General features: G+C 50.5%; 2 protein-coding genes across 13 annotated transcripts in view; both read left to right on the forward strand.

Annotated features, from left to right (window-relative positions):
* Window positions 1–18,716, forward strand: part of LOC123765432 (orphan steroid hormone receptor 2) — a 217,852-nt gene that overhangs the window by 158,068 nt on the left and 41,068 nt on the right. For 9 of the 12 annotated variants that reach the window (XM_045753993.2, XM_069334020.1, XM_045753996.2 and 6 more), the window contains one exon: window positions 6,091–6,379. In XM_045753993.2, coding sequence (XP_045609949.1) covers window positions 6,307–6,379 — 73 coding nt within the window. In that variant the 5' untranslated portion in view covers window positions 6,091–6,306. The remainder of the gene's footprint in view (window positions 1–6,090; window positions 6,380–18,716) is intronic. The other 3 variants (XM_045753998.2, XM_069334025.1, XM_069334024.1) reach the window with 1 other exon arrangement.
* On the forward strand, window positions 4,927–5,900 carry LOC123765563 (activating transcription factor 7-interacting protein 1-like). Its single transcript, XM_045754242.2, has 2 exons — window positions 4,927–4,972; window positions 5,164–5,900. The coding sequence occupies exons 1-2, from the start codon at window positions 4,927–4,929 to the stop codon at window positions 5,898–5,900; spliced, it is 783 nt and encodes a 260-aa protein (XP_045610198.2).

Genomic DNA, 18,716 nt, shown 5'->3' on the forward strand with positions numbered 1-18,716 from the left:
ACATCCGCGTTATTATAAAGGGCTTGTGACCAGGTGCAGTGCTTGTGTGGTGTGGGAGAGGTGGTAGGCTATACTGTCGTGGTTGTGGTGGTGGTGGTGGTGGTGATGACTGTGGTACTCAAGTGTGGTGAGTGTGTGGTTGTGGACGCACACCTGACCTGTAGCCCTGACAAACGGTGTACGTGTCACATATCGATACATTGCTGCAGGTCGTGGTGTAGCGGGTTAGTAGCGTGTGTGTACCGCCGCGGGTGGGGGTGTACGAGGGTGTAACCAAGGAGAGTAAAAAAGGGGGGGCGGGCAAGTTGACAGGTTCGCCAGGTGACAAGTAATCACATTACCTGGTTGATACCTGGTTGATGGGGTTCTGGGAGTTCTTCTACTCCACAAGCCCAGCCCGAGGCCAGGCTTGACTTGGCTGGCCTCGATCTATTAGTCTGGATCACCGCCTTCTAGTCCTCGCTTCAAGAGACACTTGAACAGCTTAAAACATACTCCTAAGATAATGCTTCGCTAACTCCAATGCAAAACCATGTCCTCGCTTAAGTAACAATGAGTTGATGTTACCTTTGCCTCGCTGAGTAGCTCTCGTGACATCAACTGTCGCTCACAAAACGTTGTGGAGCTTTTAGGCTAGTGGCGGCTATGATCGATCGTGGTAGAGGAACAAGTACACGTCGGCCACACGTCATCTCTTGTTAGAGTCCACTGTCGTCTTTGTTTGGTGTACGACGCTCTCTGTGTCGCTGCCCAAGTGGTGGTGTGGTGAGCCTTATGACGTTGGTTGAGCTCTGGCTCTTTGGTCCCGCCTCTCAACTGTCAATCAACTGGTGTACAGGTTCCTGAGCCTCTTAGGCTCTATCATATCTACAGTTGAAACTGTAGACACACACACACACACACACATACACCTACAGTTTCAAGTGTAGATATGATAGAGCCCAATAGGCTCAGGAATAGGTTCCTGAGCCTATTGGGCTCTATCATATCTACACTTGAAACTGTAGGTGTGTGTGTGTGTGTGTGTGTGTGTGTGTGTGTGTGTGTGTGTGTGTGTGTGTGTGTGTGTGTGTGTGTGTGTGTGTGTGTGCGTGTGCGTGCGTGTGTGTGAGTGGTGGAGTGGGCGCTGCCTGGCCAGTGCTTACTGGTGTTTGCTCCCCTGGCCAGGCTAGTCCAAATTGGCCCTCGATGACCTGCTCCCTGGCAAGTCACGCAATCGATTGATATCAAATTTTCATAATGTAGCTGGTCTTGTGCGGCGCTGTTGGTGGTGTGGTCAGCGGGGCCCTGGCCTGCGTGGTGAGGTCACCACTCCAGGGGTGCTTGGGGCAACCCGTTCTCGCACTTTCGTATAGTCATTATTGACTTATTAAATACGTGCATATCTGACATACTAATTTATTGTGAATATTTTAGTTTACCTTGAAAAGCTTCATAGAAAACACAGACCTTACCTTACCTTGAAGTATGTTAAGATAAGCATCTTATTGCTTCGTAATTACAATTATTACTTAACCTATACCTATAATAGGTTAAGTAATAATTGTAATTATTGGGGTCACCCTAGGCCTGGTCGACGACCAGGCCTAGGGTGGGGACCATCGCGGGGACGCTAAGCCCCGGAAGCACCTCAAGGTAAGGTACCCACTGGAACAATGATACTCTGAGCCACTTCAAGGTTTACAACCACCTAATGGGCTTGTGGAGGCGTAGCATCCCAGTCTTACTAAACTATGTCCACGGGTTATATTTCATTGTGTACGTACAGGGTTGTGTGTTATATATGTATATTGGGATATATATAATTGTGAGTAGTTGCAGCCATGATTATATATCACCTTGTGGCCGCTCCCGGATATATAATCTGCTGCTGTTGTTTGTGTGGCCGGACCACAAGCCCTTAGGCCTGGTCATTAGGCCTGGGAGGCCTTGTGGTCACTTGGCACCGTCACGCCAGCCACGGCTCCTCCCTAAGTGCCGCCCCCCTGCGGCTGGAGGCGGGGGTGTCCAAGGGCCGGGTTTGAGAGACAGGGTTTAGGGTGGACGGGTGGCACCTGGCCGTCCACCCCTCGCTGACCCACGTGGCACCCCCCACCCGCCAGGCGTGTGGCACCCGACCACAACCTGACCAACAATACTCCACAAGTGCCAGTCGTGGTCCCCGGGGCATCGATTATTGTGTTTGTATTTGGTTTGGCTTTTCCTTGCCCTGCATATTCGTGTGTGTGTGTGCGCGCGCGTGCGTGCGTGTGTATTCACCTAGTTGTGCTTTGCGGAAGTTGAGCTCTGGCTCTTTGGACCCACCTCAACTGTCAATCAATCGACGGATTTCCCCCCTCACACACACGTTATTATATAAGCACAACTAGGTGAGTACTCACACACACGCACACACACACACAGGTAATTATACGGGGCCTGGTTGCTAAGTGGACAGTGTTCTGGACTCGTAATCCTAAGGTCCGGATTCGATCCCCGGTGATGGCAGAAATAAATGGGACAGAGTTTCTTTCGCCCTGATGCCCGTGTTACCTAGCAGTAAATAGGTACCTGGGAGTTAGTCAGCTGTCACGGGCTGCTTCCCGGGGATGCGTGCGTGTGTGTGTGTGTGTGTGTGTGTGTGTGTGTGTGTGTGTGTGTGTGTGTGTGTGTGTGTGTGTGTGTGTGTGTGTGTGTGTAGACCTAATGTAAAGTGACGGCCATGGCTGACAATGGTTTCTGAGTAAGGGAGGCGAGTCTCCTAGGAAGAGGAGGGAGGAAAGATGCCACCCCGGAGTGCCACCTGTTCCCACCCCCCCTGCGGTGCCACCTGTCTCCCCCCCCCCACCCACAGCGTGGGGGCTGGTGCCACCCTACCCACTAGGAGGGGAGCGCTGCAGGAGGGTAGAGGAGAGGGACTCCCACCACACATTAGGATAGGGACACCGACCAGGTCATTTGTTCTCCGGTATCTATGAGGAGTGTGTGTGTGTGTGTGTGGCAGCTCCCCGCGGGCTGGTGACGGCTTGCGGTCACTTGGTGGAGGTGGTGACAGGTTCCCCCCCCCCCCCCCGTCCCTTCCCCTCCTCCTGTCCCTCTCCAGGCACTACTGTCCTTATCTGTCTTCGTATTAACTAAGCTCCAGGGTAAATAATGGTTGTTGATGTCGGGTCGTCTATCTGTCGCATCCTCGCTGGTACATGTCCATGTCTGGCACTCTTTATAGGTCCTGGTGAAGCCCGCTGGGTGGAGGGCGTGACCCCTGGCCCGCTGGGTGGTGGTGACAGACGGAAACAGACAGACAGACTGGTTAGCGAGACAGGCAGTTACCCCAACACAGCCAGTGACAGTAATACTCCTGAGGGAAAAACCCAGCCTACGCCTGCTGCTGTTGCCACAGTAATAATGTGTCTGTCCTGTCTGTCTGTCTGTCTGTCTGTCTGTCTGCCTGCCTGTCTGTCTGCCAGCCAGCCGGCCTGCCAGCCAGCCAACCAACCAACCAGCCGGCCAGCCGGCCTGCCAGCCAGCCAACCAACCAACCAGCCGGCCTGCCAGCCAGCCAGCCAGCCAGCCAGCCAGCCAGCCAGCCAGCCAGCCAGCCAGCCAGCCTGCCTGCCAGCCAGCCAGCCAACCAACCAACCAACCAACCAGCCGGCCTGCCAGCCAGCCGGCCAGCCGGTTTGCCAGCCAGCCAGCCAGCCAGCCAGCCAGCCAGCCAACCAACCAACCAGCCAGCCAGCCAGCCAGCCAGCCAGACAGCCAACCAACCAACCAGCCAGCCAGACAGCCAGCCAGCCAGCCAGCCAGCCAGCCAGCCAGCCAGCCAGCCAGCCAGCCAGCCAGCCAGCCAGCCAGCCTACTCCATGTGGGTGTCATTACCAAGGACACACCTGGTGTGCCCGCCACACACACACACTGTGGCGACGTGTTTGATTATTTTAACATTTTGTCTTATGATCTGCCAGCCTCTAGTTATGCCTGGGAAGACGCCGGTCTTCTATACTCCACTCTCCTCATACACCACATTTATGACGTTTAATGTAGTCCGTGTGCACTCGTCTATCTGCAAGATCAAGCTTCAATTCTTGGGCCCCCGCCTTTCCAGTCACCCGAGCACCTAATGCACCGAGTCTCCACTTTTAATTTCTGATAATCTATTTGTAAAATTGCGAATGGAATTGGGCTCCTGCTTCTTTGATTTAATCCATTTTCCCCGTCTTCCTTACGCTAACTACCCCTTACCCTTACCCTAAATCTTACCCCTGACGCTAAGACAAGACTTTTACAACATCTCCGCGACCCTTAACCCCCTCCCTCCCCCCTTACCCACTTGTTCTAATGGTTATACAACCTTTCAGTCAGGACCCTTAAGAACTCTGAGCGTTCTCTCTCTCTCTCTCTCTCTCTCTGATGCTTGGTGAAGAACAGAGCGGTGTTCTTCTGTTCAGGAGGCGGTGCGTGGTTTGTCACCGTGGGTGGTTGTGGTGCTCGTGTTGTTCAGCTGTTACTACTCTCACCCCCCATCCCCCCCCTGTCCCCCCTGCCCCCCAGCGTGACCGGTGGCAGTCTGTCACGGAGCGGAAGTGGTCACAGGAAAGAGCAGGTAACTACCACCTCCTAGTTACGTCTCCTGTCTCCTCCTCCTACTCCTTCCTTCCTCTTCCACTGCACCTTCTTAGGGCCCCCTTCCCCCTCCCCCCCTCTCTCTCTCTCTCTCTCTCTCTCTCTCTCTCTCTCTCTCTCTCTCTCTCTCTCTCTCTCTCTCTCTCTCTCTCTCTCTCTCTCTCTCTCTCTCTCTCTCTCATCCTGCTCTTCTACCGCGCTCTTCCAGGCCCTCCTCCATCACCCGCATGTTCACCGTTCCTTGTACCAGCCTCCACATCCCTTTATCACTGCACTACGGGTAAGCTGCTCAGAATTGCATTTCACCTTTGTAAACGCACATTAATGACGCTGAAAAAGATATCTCAAACACCTGTTTATGTTGACAGGCGTAAGTCTGTGTATTGATGTGTGTTGGTTAGATTAGTATTTTAAAAGTACTACAATCACCTTCTGTGGTTGATTGTTTAATCCGTCCACTGAACTGTATGTTTAACAGATCTCTCACCCTGTCCATGGAGGACAGAAGAAAATTTATATATGCTGGTTAGCATTGTAAATATCTGGCCACGTCTGTGGCAGAGAATCCTTCCGACCCTGCGTACTCCGGTCCTGCGTACTCCGGTCCTGCGTACTCCGGTCCTGCGTACTCCGGTCCTGCGTACTCCGGTCCTGCGTACTCCGGTCCTGCGTACTCCGGTCCTGCGTACTCCGGTCCTGCGTACTCCGACCCTGCGTACTCCGACCCTGCGTACTCCGGTCCTGCGTACTCCGGTCCTGCGTACTCCGGTCCTGCGTACTCCGACCCTGCGTACTCCGACCCTGCGTACTCCGACCCTGCGTACTCCGACCCTGCGTACTCCGGTCCTGCGTACTCCGGTCCTGCGTACTCCGGTCCTGCGTACTCCGGTCCTGCGTACTCCGACCCTGCGTACTCCGACCCTGCGTACTCCGACCCTGCGTACTCCGACCCTGCGTACTCCGACCCTGCGTACTCCGACCCTGCGTACTCCGACCCTGCGTACTCCGACCCTGCGTACTCCGACCCTGCGTACTCCGGTCCTGCGTACTCCGGTCCTGCGTACTCCGGTCCTGCGTACTCCGACCCTGCGTACTCCGACCCTGCGTACTCCGACCCTGCGTACTCCGACCCTGCGTACTCCGACCCTGCGTACTCCGACCCTGCGTACTCCGGTCCTGCGTACTCCGACCCTGCGTACTCAGACCCTGCGTACTCCGACCTCAATCTCTTCGTGGTGTTGAAGCGTATAGTATATATTATGGGTATTAGAGTAAGCAACCCGTCTCAGATGACTTAGACTGAGGTACTGAGGTACTTCTACTTGGCGTAGTACCTCAGTGTGGGACTGTACCTCCCACAGTGGGGCTAAACAGTGTGGTGGGGAGTGGGGACGAGGGGGGGGTGTTCTTCTACACCTGGAAGGTAAACTGTAAACTCAACATTCCCACGTACTCTAATTCCCTAACATTGTTGTGTGTATTCTACAGGTGTAATGGCGTCGTAGTCTGCTGGAGCCAAGCTCAACACCGGCTCAACTAGTCATCCCATCCTGGACGCCTCCAACAAGCCTGCCCTCCGCCATCATCTCCTCCATCAGCCGGGACGCTGCTAAGGTGTGTAAGTTGCTAGTGAGGTCAAGGTGGAGTTGGCCCTTGACCCGAGAGTGTGACAGTGGGTCCCGGCCCGCCTCAAGTCCTCGCCAGATGACGATGGAAAGCCCCCATCACCCCCTGAAGGAGAGTCCGCCGCCTTCCCCAGGAGACGATAGTAAAGGAAGTGAGTATTGCGTGTCTCGTGTGTGTGTATCCGTCCCCACCGTGCCTTTCTCTGCTACCCGCACCGTCTCCCTGTCCCCTCGTAGGACCCCTGAGTGTACCTCGTCCCTGTCCCTTCGTAGGATCCTGAGTGTACCTCGTTCCTGTCCCCTCGTAGGACCCCTGAGTGTACCTCGTCCCTGCCCCCTCGTAGGATCCTGAGTGTACCTCGTCCCTGTCGTCTCCTAGTAGCTTGGGTGTATACCGTCCCTGTCCCCTCGTAGGATCCTGGGTGTACCTCGTCCCTGTCCCTTCGTAGGATCCTGAGCGGGTCTTGTCTCTGCTTGTAGGATCCCGAGTCCTTGAATCAGAGTGTACGTCAGCAGACCAAGATATGGGTCTCTGATAATCACATTAAATTCTTAAACATGGAGCACAGACCTTGTTTATTATAATGCCCCGGGGCGTAGCCATCAACGATTCTGGCACGAATTTTCTTACATTCTTATTCACGTGGATGGAAGTTGAATACTGAGCTTTCCAGGTTTCTTTTTTTACACCTATAATAGACCGGAGGTTGTCCGTCAAGTTCAACTCTGGGACGCGAGTGGTAAAGAGGGGGGGGGGAGGGGAGGGGAGAAGGCAATATAAATTGAGCAATATATATATAGATGAGTGGGAGCGGCGAGATGGGAACTTTAATGGAGGGTTAGTGCCTGGGCTGTCATAGTCACGTATTTGTAAAGATCTTACAAATACGTAGCAGTCTGACAAGTCTGGCAAAAGAGAGCAAGCTAAGCATAACATGCAAGCACAAATTCATCGTATCAGTAAGACAGGTTGCCTGCCTGCATTCAGGACTCATACCCCCCCCCCCCCTCTGCCCTTCCCCCCTGCCTCCCCCCACCTTTCTACAACTTTGCTTGCCCGCTACACCAGTCGTAACGTGTTTTCAGACCCAACTTATGCAAACATCAAATACTTTTATCCTAACACGTAGCAGTCCACCCGCTGACCGCGCCATGAGCGGGAAGACTGGAGCCCATCACTGCCTCTCTTCAGAGGCACTGGCACGGTTCAACTCTCAGTTCATGTAAGGCGCTGTGGTGAAGATCTCTATGGCCCGCGTGTGGGGGAGTGGGTGGGCTGGAGGCCCCCAGAGTGTTAAGGGGGTGGAGTGAGGACCTGGTGAAGGATAAAAACCTGGTTTACTGAAGGTGACCCGCCAGTCAGTCGTCCAGGGTCACAGCGTCACACCTGGAAGGTCACCCCCGTCGTCGCCACCACCACCAGGCTGTAGTATAAGAGGCTACTGGCAGAGAAGAGGTCAGGAGGATACGATAAGGTGAACGCAAGTACAGGCATCGGAATATCAGATTTGAAAGTGGATAAGATTCCAACATTAACACCAGAGAAACAGTGACATCGGCAGCAGGAGCAGCATACTGCAAGGAAAAATGTGATATAATTTTTTGTTAATTCTGCAGACATCATTATCTAATGTTTTACATTATAGTGTGCAAATTTAATAATTCCGAGTCCAGTTAACACGCTATTCCAAAATTAGTAGTAGGGGGGCCACTTTGGTATCGCGTCAAATGGCACTCACTTCACTGATCACAACCCTGAACCATCTATGATGGGCACATACCCAACATCAATAGCTTAAAAAAAATTGGGTGAGGCTAGCCCAAGGCCTCTGTCAAGCCCTTTAACCTCGGACACACATTCTAATTTATATATTTAGAACGAATACATTATATCACATACACGATGAGAATCGCCTGGTTGACTCTGGATTCTCTTTAAGACAGAACGAAAGGAACGAGAAATTAATGGACTAGCTGACAGAGATCAATTTACAGGAGAAGGAAGCGGGGCCTCCATTCCCACGGCCAGTTACTTGTCTTTGGCGAGGTCCCCAGTGACTTAGGCTTGACTTAAGCCCGTCACCTTGACGCCCTGTATTTTCATAGGCCTCAGGAAACGTCAGACGAGGTAGTTACCGCTAACGACTGTTGCCCCTCCCCCCCAATTACACCTTGGGTCATTTTAATTTAGTGGCCAGATTTGATATGTGTTTGGGAAATATCTGTATAATGTTATGGATGATAATGGAGACGTGTGTTTACATACCCTGAGGTGGAAGTGTGAGCATTTAACAATACACTTCCGACACCCAACACTACCATCCCAAACCTGACCCGGAATAGTTATGACGTCACAGTGACGTCACACAGTTTGTGCATACCATTTATGGAACAGAAGATTGTATTTCATCATTTAGTTAGGCTAGGTTGGGGTGGGATGTGTTGGGTTAAGTTAGGTTGGGGTGGCATGTGCTGGGTCGGGTTTGATTGGGTTGGATTTGGTCGGCTTAGGTATAGGACGTACAACGGTGAACCTGTGCTCGGTGTAGTGACGTACCGTGCACAGTTGGTGGGAGGCGGTATAGACTGTGGGAGTGTGGGGTTTGGGCGACTCACAGTCACTGTTCCTCACGTCCAGTCTCAGGCCTCCTACCATGCTGTTGATTTTGGTGTGTGTGTTAGTCAGTCCGGTGTAGCGGAAACACCAGGGGCCACACCTCGCCACACAGACACCGTAACCTTTGCCATTCGTGAATCTCTCCTCAGTAATTTCCTCAAACTTTGCATTTATGAAACAGTTAACACACTGTGGCGCGCCATATCTTGAGATCTTCGAGGATCTTGATGATGCTTAGTGTAAGTGTGGGTTAAGCCACAGCTCTGGAAATGTTATCTTATCTTGAGGTTATCTTGATGATTTAGTGTCCCCGCGGCCCGGTCCTCGACCAGGCTTCCACCCCCAGGAAGCAGCCCGTGACAGCTGACTAACACCCAGGTACCTATTTTACTGTTAGGTAACAGGGGCATAGGGTGAAAGAAACTCTGCCCAATGTTTCTCGCCGGCGCCTGGGATCGAACCCAGGACCACAGGATCACAAGTCCAGCGTGCTGTCCGCTCGGCCGACCGGCACCCAAGTGCCATGAGGCACTTGGCACTATAGCAATACTCTTCCGTCGACAAAGACCTCGACACGGAGTTTCTAAACTCACAATTTGTTGAATAAACATAGACTAAACCGCCATGATTGAGGACAGATGAACAGGTGTGTCGTAGGTAGACACGTAAATCCTTGATAAATCCTGGGTCCAGACTCACGAAGCAGTTACGCAAGCACTTACGAACCTGTCCATCTTTTCTCAATCTTTGGCGGCTTTGAATACAATTATTAAACAGTTAATGAGCTCCGAAGCACCAGGAGGCTGTTTATAACAACAACAGTTGATTGGGATGTTTTCATGCTTGTAAACTGTTTAATAAATGTAACCAAAGCCGTCAAAGATTGAGGAAAAGATATACACGTTCGTAAGTACTTGCGTAACTGCTTCGTGAATCTGGCCCCCAATCTCGATCCACCAGACTCTACACACGTAGTGGACGCGTTATGAAAGGATAAAGCGAGTCATATCCACAGGCACACCGATTACTGGATATTATCCACCAAGTACATATTAGCAGGATGCAAGATTGCTACAGCTTCATAAGACGATTCTGATCATCAAGATGTCACTAGCGGCCAGTTCTTGGTTACAGCTACAAGGAAACATGTCCTGTACCTGTTAATCTCTCACGCGGTCCTGAACACATTCCCGGGGTGTAGAGTGCTAGGAGGAGACACTTGTAGACCTCGTTGGGTCAAGCGCCTACATGTAGGATCAGAGTTCCCAGAGGCGTATATGAGGGGAGAGTGTGAGGGGAGAGTTCTCCCACTTCACAAGCGCCAGGGTGCCGGTGGGTGTATAGCTGCATCTTGGACGCTGGTCCGCATCTCACCTCACTCTCCCCTTATCAACACCCCCTTACTGTGTCGTCACCCCTTACTGTGACGTCACCCCTTACTGTGTCGTCACGTACTACGTACGTGTCTGTACTTATACGTGTACTTGTGCGTGTCTGTGGTCGACCGCCGCTGCCTTCTTAATCAGCACCCTCAGATACCAAGAATGAGCTGTGTGTGTGGTTCTAGGCTTGTTCCAGTGGTGCTAGAGTTGTACCAGCCATTCTAGAGATGTATCATCAGCTCTAGGACTCTACTAGTGGTTTTAGGGCCCCTACAAATTGTTCTAGAACTGTTCCAGTGGGTTTATAGCTGCAATTGGGTGATTATTGAACAGTTCCAGTTGATCTAAAGCTGTATCAGTGGTTCTAGGACTGTTCCAGTGGTTCTAGAACTACTAGTGATCCTAGGGGCTGTACCAGTCGTTCTAGAGCCAGCTGTACCACTTGTCTAGGGCTCTACCAGCTGTTCCAGTGGTTCTAGAGCAGTAACAGTGGGGTTTAAATGTTTGCCACGGCTCTAGATCTCGTGCTGACACTTGAAACATTGCAACTCGAAACTTGCTTCAAAAAAGAAACTTGGCACTAATCGAGAAAATTCCTGATCTGCCAGGCTAGCTTGGGGGGTGCCTCACGTACTTCTGCGAGCTGCCTGCACCAATAGTTTGACTGGTCAGTGATCCACGGTGCCAGTGACGCCCCCACAGTGACTACCAGATGAGCTACTATTAGACGACGCTGTTCCGAGTGTGGGGGTCGAAGGAGCTTGGTGTGGGGGTCCAAGGAGCTTGGCGTGGGGGTCGAAGGGGTCTGATCAGACACAATTGTCTGTTACCAGAGATAGTGGCAGACACAGGTGTGTGTGTGGAGGGGGGGAGAGCAGAGCCGCGAGAGAAGTGGTGTGAGGGAACAATGTGGCGAGCGTTGGAGGGGGCCAGAGGTCACGCGGGGTCATAACATACTTGACTTTTGTTTAGACTAAGTGACGTCACCACAAATGTTAGGGTGAGAGAGTGTGGGCCAGTCTGGGGGGGGGGGGGGAAGGGGGACGTTCACACACACACACACACACACACACACACACACACACACACACACACACACACACACACACACACACCTCCCTCACTCTACACATGGACTATCCCTACCCCTCTCGTCAGCCCTCTCTCCTATGATATTCCCCTTGCAGGTATTCCCTAGTATTCGCCTCCATGTTCATATTGGATTTCAACATTTGTTCCGGCAATATTTCGTGTACTCGCTGGGAGGATACTGAACAACCGTGGACCTCTCCAGATGTATCAGTGTTTCCTGATTGTGCCTATGGCACCTCTACGCTCCATAAGCAACTATACTCTTCACTGGCTCTAATCTACATTTAGTTCACATAGTTCATAATGTTCACATAGTTTTATATAGTTCACTACAGTATATTGTTATTTTGATGTGTAAATTGGGGACCTGGCCCTCCAGTATTTTCCATGTATATATATATGTATATTTGGTACTTTTCTCGTCTCCTTTCTAGAGAGTACATTGAGAGAGCTTTGAGACGGTCCCAATAGTTCAGATGGTTTATCGTGTCTATGCGGGCTCTCAGATCCTTAATTAATGTGTTGCTTTCCTTCTATAGGCGGATTTGATTGTGTTTTGTACCTTGTATTCTGTTTAGGGTCCTCATTTTTTATCGTACCCAAGTACTTGGAATTTATAACTGTTAAACATCATGTTATTGTCTGCTGTACAATCGAAAACTTGTATTAATAATGAGCTTTTTATAAGTTTTTCAATGCCTTCTACGTAAGTCATTTTCATGCTGATTTTTGTGTCATCTGCAAAGGATGACACGAAGTTGCGTCATCTTTGTCTATATCTTGTCTATATCTGTGTATTTTTGTCTATATTTGATATGAGACTAAGGGAAAAGCAATGAGGCAAGGATTGTACACAGCTTTTAACTTTTAAATCGAGCTTGAACTCGAGTTGATTTGATTGACTGCTACTCTTTGCACTCTAACAGAAAATTTGATATTCATCGTCCTATTGACCTCATTTTCTGGGCTATGACTCCATGGTCACATTTATCAAATGCCTTTTGTAAAGTCAGTCTATACCACATCTGCATTCTATTTTACTCCTAATGTCTCAGTGATGTTGTCATAGTGTGTGCCAGAGGAAGTGGTTGTTATAGATTCAGCTACTCGGAACAAGTTCCAAGTAGCACAGGCTATAGTGAGCCCGTAGTGGACTTACCTGGCACAGGAGCGGGGCAAGTAGCACGGGCTATGGTGAGCCCGTAGAGGACTTACCCGGCACAGAAGTGGTGCTGTGGTGCCAGAGGCGGCCACAGGATGCTTTATCGAGTGGTGGAGGTGAAAGCTGGTGGTCGAGCAGGTCCAGGTCAGGTCAAGGTGAGGTCAAGGCGAAGCGGGTTGCCGCCTGACCTGACCTCCAGGTGGTTAGACTGGCCCCCGGAGTGCCCCGACCTCACACGAGTGCCGTTACGCTAGCGCTGTGGCTGGTATGCTTCAGGTGTGTGCTCCAGGTGTGTGTGTACATGTGACTCTAGGGGGCGAGTACCATATCTGCTCCTGCCTCTCTACCGTCAGTACTTTAATGCTCTATTCAGTCGTTTAAGTTGTCGTATTTATATTTAAACTGTCTTCAGTTATCATCGATAACGTCATTCGATCCACTGACGATTCTTAGGATAAAGAAGTTGTTGATGATATCAGAGTGTCACCCTGCTTCTCCAGCGTGTCACAGCGTGTCACCCTGCTTCTCCAGCGTGTCACCCTACTTCTCCAGCGTGTCACAGCGTGTCACCCTGCTTCTCCAGCGTGTCATTGCGTGTCACTCTGTTATCGTTTGGGGGTGTGAGGTGTTCTTCTTCATCTTTAAGGCTGTAAACATTCATTTATGGCCACCATCTCACACTCCTATGTTAGCTATGTTCTGTTCCCAGAGCCTCTACTTGCAGTCTCCTCTCTCTCTCTCTCTCTCTCTCTCTCTCTCTCTCTCTCTCTCTCTCTCTCTCTCTCTCTCTCTCTCTCTCTCTCTCTCTCTCTCTCTTCACAAGAGCCGTCATCATCTCAAACCTTCATTGATTGTTTCTGTTTCATTTCCGTCATCTTCGCAAAGGTATGACAGAGGGGCTCTGTCCTCTCTCTCCCCTCTCTCACCTGGGCTCCCCTCTCTCACCTGGGCTCCCCTCTCTCACCTGGGCTCCCCTCTCTCACCTGGGCTCCCCTCTCTCAGAACCCAAATATTTACCTGATTTACCTTAGGGGCCACTAACCCTAGTGGCCTCGACGAGGACAGGAAGCCGGCGGCTGGTCGAAGGTGCCCCCATTTGCCTTGATGATCTTTTCCAGATATCTTTTCTAGATATCTATCTTAAGGTAACTTAGGCCTCACTACACACCACATTCTATTATTATTAAAATGTTTTTATATTTGAGAAAATACCGGTTTGAATACACAGTATGTTACCGTTGAACAATGTGGCTGTGAGGGTGGGGCCGCCGCTTGGACGAGCCTAGCGTGATGAAGGGTTGTGTGAGGATGGGCAGGTGCACCCGGGGGGGGGGGCCATGTTATGGCAGGTGTGGCAGTCAAGAACCATCTTTGGACTCCTCCAACACCTTAGTGAAGCCAGCTAGGTAAACTCCAAGGGGGGAGGGGGGGTTGCTCCCTCCACAACCCCCCCCCCCCCACCCCCCACCACCTCCCCGCCACACGGGGAGTATAAGGAGGGGGCTGAACTTACGGGATACAGTAAGTTCAGTAGAACTTCGGTTTCAACCCTTTTACCCTGTCGTAGCTCAGTCGATTAAGGCAGTGTCTGGGATGCTCCTGGACGCAGGTTCGAATCCTCGTCACGGCCCTTGTGGATTTTTTCATTAAGGAGGGGGCTGTTACATTGCTCTCTCTCATCTACAGCCTACTCCCATGCCTCCTGTGGTGGTATAATGTTCATCAATCAATCAGTCAAGCCTGGCCTCGGGCCGGGCTTGGGGAGTAGAAGAACTCCCAGAACCCCATCAACCAGGTATCAACCAGGTATCAACCAATCACCTTTCACCTATGACCATCCTCGGTCACATGGACGTATGCGCGTCATGTTCGTGACAGGTATGCAGCTGCCTTAGACTATGTGAAGGATTTACATAGTGTGTCAAGATCTATACAAGACAACTCATCCCACAGCATGCTTAGTCACATAGGGCCATGTGTATTCAGTAGCCTGTGCCAGCTTAGATGCATCGTGAGGATATCCTCAAGAACATGAGAGTGGGTAAAGTGTTTGCAAAGTGTCCAGGTACCGCATACTGACAGGTCTGAAGGGTTTAATGACTGGACATTGAGTAATGAAGTGTGGGAGATCATGCCCCCAATTCCTGCTCACACAGTTTGCTCCTGGAGTGCTCAGGATTGGGAGATCCGTCACCTGTAGCCACCTGCCACAGGTAACGGTAACCTAACCTGATCCTGGCGACCACTGTGTCGCACAGGCTGGTCCACGCTTCTTTCTTTCAAGTGCTTTCAGGCCTGTGGGAGGAAGTGATTCTCTCCTGTCAGACCTGAATGTTTGGAAACAATGTAGTCATTACAATGAAGATGGAGGATTCCTAGGTCTATTTTACCTTCATCTTTCATACTAATTTGCCTGCTGTGTCTGTGGGCGAGATGGAATCCATGCAAGAGATTCTAAACCCTCGATGCTGTGCAGCGAGAAGGTTATATTAAATTGCAATCATGAGCTTCTTGCTGTCGATTTTTGCGGACGTTTTCCCACAGCGTGAAGATCAGACTTTAATTCACGTAACATTACTCCTCCTCCTGTGTGTGTGTGTAGTGTACTGGGAGGGTGTTGTAGTGCAGCTACACCTGTGTGTGTGTGTGTGTGTGTGTGTGTGTGTGTGTGTGTGTGTGTGTGTGTGTGTGTGTGTGTGTGTGTGTGTGTGTGTGTGTGTGTTTCAGGACCGGCACCCTGGCTGGCTCTATACCTGCCACTTGTGGCACCATCGCGCCCATGTTGTGGGTACCTTTCTCTCTCTCCTCTCTCTCTCCTCTCTCTCTCCTCTCTCTCTCTCTCTCTCTCTCTCTCTCTCTCTCTCTCTCTCTCTCTCTCTCTCTCTCTCTCTCTCTCTCTCTCTCTCTCTCTCTCCCCCCCCCTCTCCCCTCCTTCCTCAAGTCCTTTCTTCACTCCCTCGGTCCCTACCTCTCTCCTTCCCTCCTTCCTTCCCTCCCTAACCTCCCTCCCTGTCCCCCAATCATTAAGGTAGTGAGGTAGCGAACCTCTCCCAGCGGCGCTCCCCTAAACTCTTCCACAGAGGTCATGAAAGGTCAAGTCGGACGTCAATAATGTCAGGGCCACTGGCCTCACTGTGCTGCCTGACCCCCCCCTCCATCCCCCACCACTTCAGGAGGGGAGGGGGGGCTACCTGGTTCTGCAGTGAAAGGGGGGAGGGGGGAGGAGGCTGTTGATCAGGTCAGCTGTAGTAGGTTCACGTCTGTACACGGAGGTCAACGACCGGTCGACGGGTCACTAGAAATGGGGGGTGGGGGGGGTCAAGTAGAGAAGGGGGGTGTGGGGGGGGGTAAGGGGGATTTGTAAATACCGGATACGACAGTTTGTTATAGTATTAAGTTGTCATAAGGAGAGAGAGAGACTTGGTCATTAGCAGACTGGTACGACTAGCGATTTATTAGGCAGGCCAACTGCTGCCTAATGTATCTCCCACACACCATGGGAGTGTTGTGGGAGTGTTGTGGGAGATAGTAGTAGCCTCGCTGGTGGTGGTGGTGGTGGTTGAGTCATTAAGGCTGGACGAGCTGGCTAAGTAATGACAAGCTCAACACTGGTCTTGCGTATTTCACCAGGTGTGGCGAGGCGCACAACCTGCGTGCGTGTGTGTGGTGCACGCAGGTGTGTGTGGTGCACGCAGGTGTGTGTGTGTGTGTGTGTGTGCTGACCTGCGTGTGCGTGCTGGAGCCTGGTCTCTGGGCCCCGGCTCTCCACCCACCGCCGCCTCATGACTGCCAACCTTGTGTGTGTTTGCTACTTAATAGTTCAATGCAGTGACTCATTTACCTTGCCGTCTTGAGATATTTATATATACATTTATGTATCGAATTGTCTGCCACAACTTCCTGTTTAGTTCCTGTCACTCAGGGCGACTATGTATATGTATTTACTCTTTGTAGAATCGAGCTATTTGGTCTTGTACCTCGCTTTTCTAAAAAAAAAAATTTCCTCAATTATGTCTATGGGGTTGAGCTTCGGCTATTTGGTCCCGCCTCTCAACTGTCAATCAACTGGTATACAGGTTCCTGAGCCTACTGGGCTCTTATCATATCTATATTTGAAACTGTGTATGGAGTCAGCCTCCACCACATCACTGCTTATTGCATTCCATCTGTTAACTACTCTGATATTGAAAAACGTTTTTTCTAATGTCTCTGTGGTTCATTTGGGTACTCAGTTTCCACCTGTGTCCCCTTGTTCGCGTACCGCCAGTGTTGAATACGGTTCAGTTGCTGGACCACTATGACATGGCCTTAGATGCTATGGAAGACAAAACGCTGATGTATTTTACACAGATTTCGCAAAAGCCTTTGGCAAATGTGACCATAGTGTTATTGCACATAAAATGCGTTCAATGGGAATTACCGGAAAAATAGGCAGATGGATCTACAATTTCCTGACTAACAAAACCCAGTGTGTAATAGTCAACAAAAATAAATCCGGTCTATCAACCGTGAAGAGCACAGTCCCCCAGGGTACTGTGCTTGCTCCAGTACAGTCCCCCTGGGTACTGTGCTTGCTCCAGTACAGTCCCCCAGGGTACTGTGCTTGCTCCAGTACAGTCCCCCAGGGTACTGTGCTTGCTCCAGTACAGTCCCCCAGGGTACTGTGCTTGCTCCAGTACTTTTTCTCATCCTCATATCGGACATAGACAAGGACACAGTCTATAGTACTGTATCATCCTTTGCAGATGACACTAGAATTTTTATGAGAGTAGACAACATAGAGAACACGGCAAACCTCCAATCAAATGTAAATCAGGTCTTTCAATGGGCTACAGAAAATAATATGGTGTTTAATGAAGATAAGTTCCAGCTCATGCGCTACGGAAAAAATGAAAATGAAAATATAAAAACGGAAACCACGTATAAAACCCAATCAAATCATACCATAGAACGAAAAAGCAATGTAAAAGATTTGGGTGTACTCATGTCGGAAAACCTTACCTCTAAGGAACACAATAAAATAGCCTTCACAACTGCAAAAAAATTACAGGGTGGATAACAAGATCCTTTCACACTAGAGACGCTATACCGATGATGATACTTTTCAAGACGCAAGTGCTCTAGAGTGGAGTACTGCTGCACAATGACAGCCCATTTTAAACCTGGAGAGCGTGTAGAGATCCTTTACTGCTAGAATCCACTCAGTAAAACTTCTAAACTATTGGGACCGACTAAAGAGCCTAAATCTGCATTCTCTTGAGCGCAGGCGGGAGAGATACATAATAATTTCACGTGGAAAAAAAGTAGAGGGGCTGGTCCCAAAGCTACACACAAAAATAATATCATATGAGACCAGAAGGCATGGCAGGATGTGCAGAATACCCCCGTTGAAGAGCAGAGGTGCAACAGGTACTCTGAGAGAGAACTATCAACGTCAGAGGCCCGAGACTGTTCAACACGCTTCCACTACACATAGGGGGATTACCGACCCCCTCACAGTGTTCAAGAGAGAACTTGATAAGCACCTCCGAAGGATACCTGATCAACCAGGTTGTCGGTCATACATCAGGCTGCGAGCAGCCGCGTCCAACAGTCTGGTTGACCAGTCCAACAACCAGGAGGCCTGGTCGGGGACCGGGCTGCGGAGACGTTGAGCCCCGAAATCATTGCAAGGTAACTCTGTCAATTCCTCTTGAGAATTTTGTAGGTGGTAATCATATCTCCCCAAACTCTTCCGTTTTCCAGTATCATGAGGTTTAATTCCAGTAATCTTACTTCATAGCTCGTGCTTCTCAGCTCGGGGACCAGCCTGGAGGCATACCTCTGAACTTGTTCTAACTTCTTTTATTAGTGTTTGACAAGATATGGACTCGCGCACGCTGGAACCGCATACTCCAGAATTGGTCTGACATACGTGGTATACAAGGTTTTGAATGATTCCTTCCACAAGTTTCCAATGGCACTTCTTTGTTTGGCAGCCTCGCATTCGCCGCTGATGATATCCTTTGGATGTGGGCTGCAATGGACAGTTCTGGCGGGATATCAACTCCCAGGTCTTTGTCTCTTTCTGAAGGAGTTCATCTCCCAGCTGGTACCTTGTGTTTGGAATTCTACACCTGTTTTCATTAATTACTTGACACTTGCTTGAGTTAAACTCCAGTAGCCATTTGTTGGATCATTCCTTCAGTCATCTTGTAATCTCTTGGTGTCCACCACCACCATCACCACCACCACCA

Source organism: Procambarus clarkii, chromosome 30 (genome assembly GCF_040958095.1).
Source record: "Procambarus clarkii isolate CNS0578487 chromosome 30, FALCON_Pclarkii_2.0, whole genome shotgun sequence".
Taxonomy (NCBI): Eukaryota; Metazoa; Arthropoda; class Malacostraca; order Decapoda; family Cambaridae; genus Procambarus; species Procambarus clarkii.

What these genes read in the sequence shown, in the direction of transcription:
- LOC123765563 (XM_045754242.2), top strand. Translation starts at nt 4,927, where the DNA reads ATGACGCTGAAAAAGATATCTCAAACACCTGTTTATGTTGACAGGC. An exon ending in ACCTGTTTATGTTGACAGGC is followed by an intron (nt 4,973 to 5,163) that starts GTAAGTCTGTGT and finishes CGTCTGTGGCAG; the next exon opens with AGAATCCTTCCGACCCTGCG.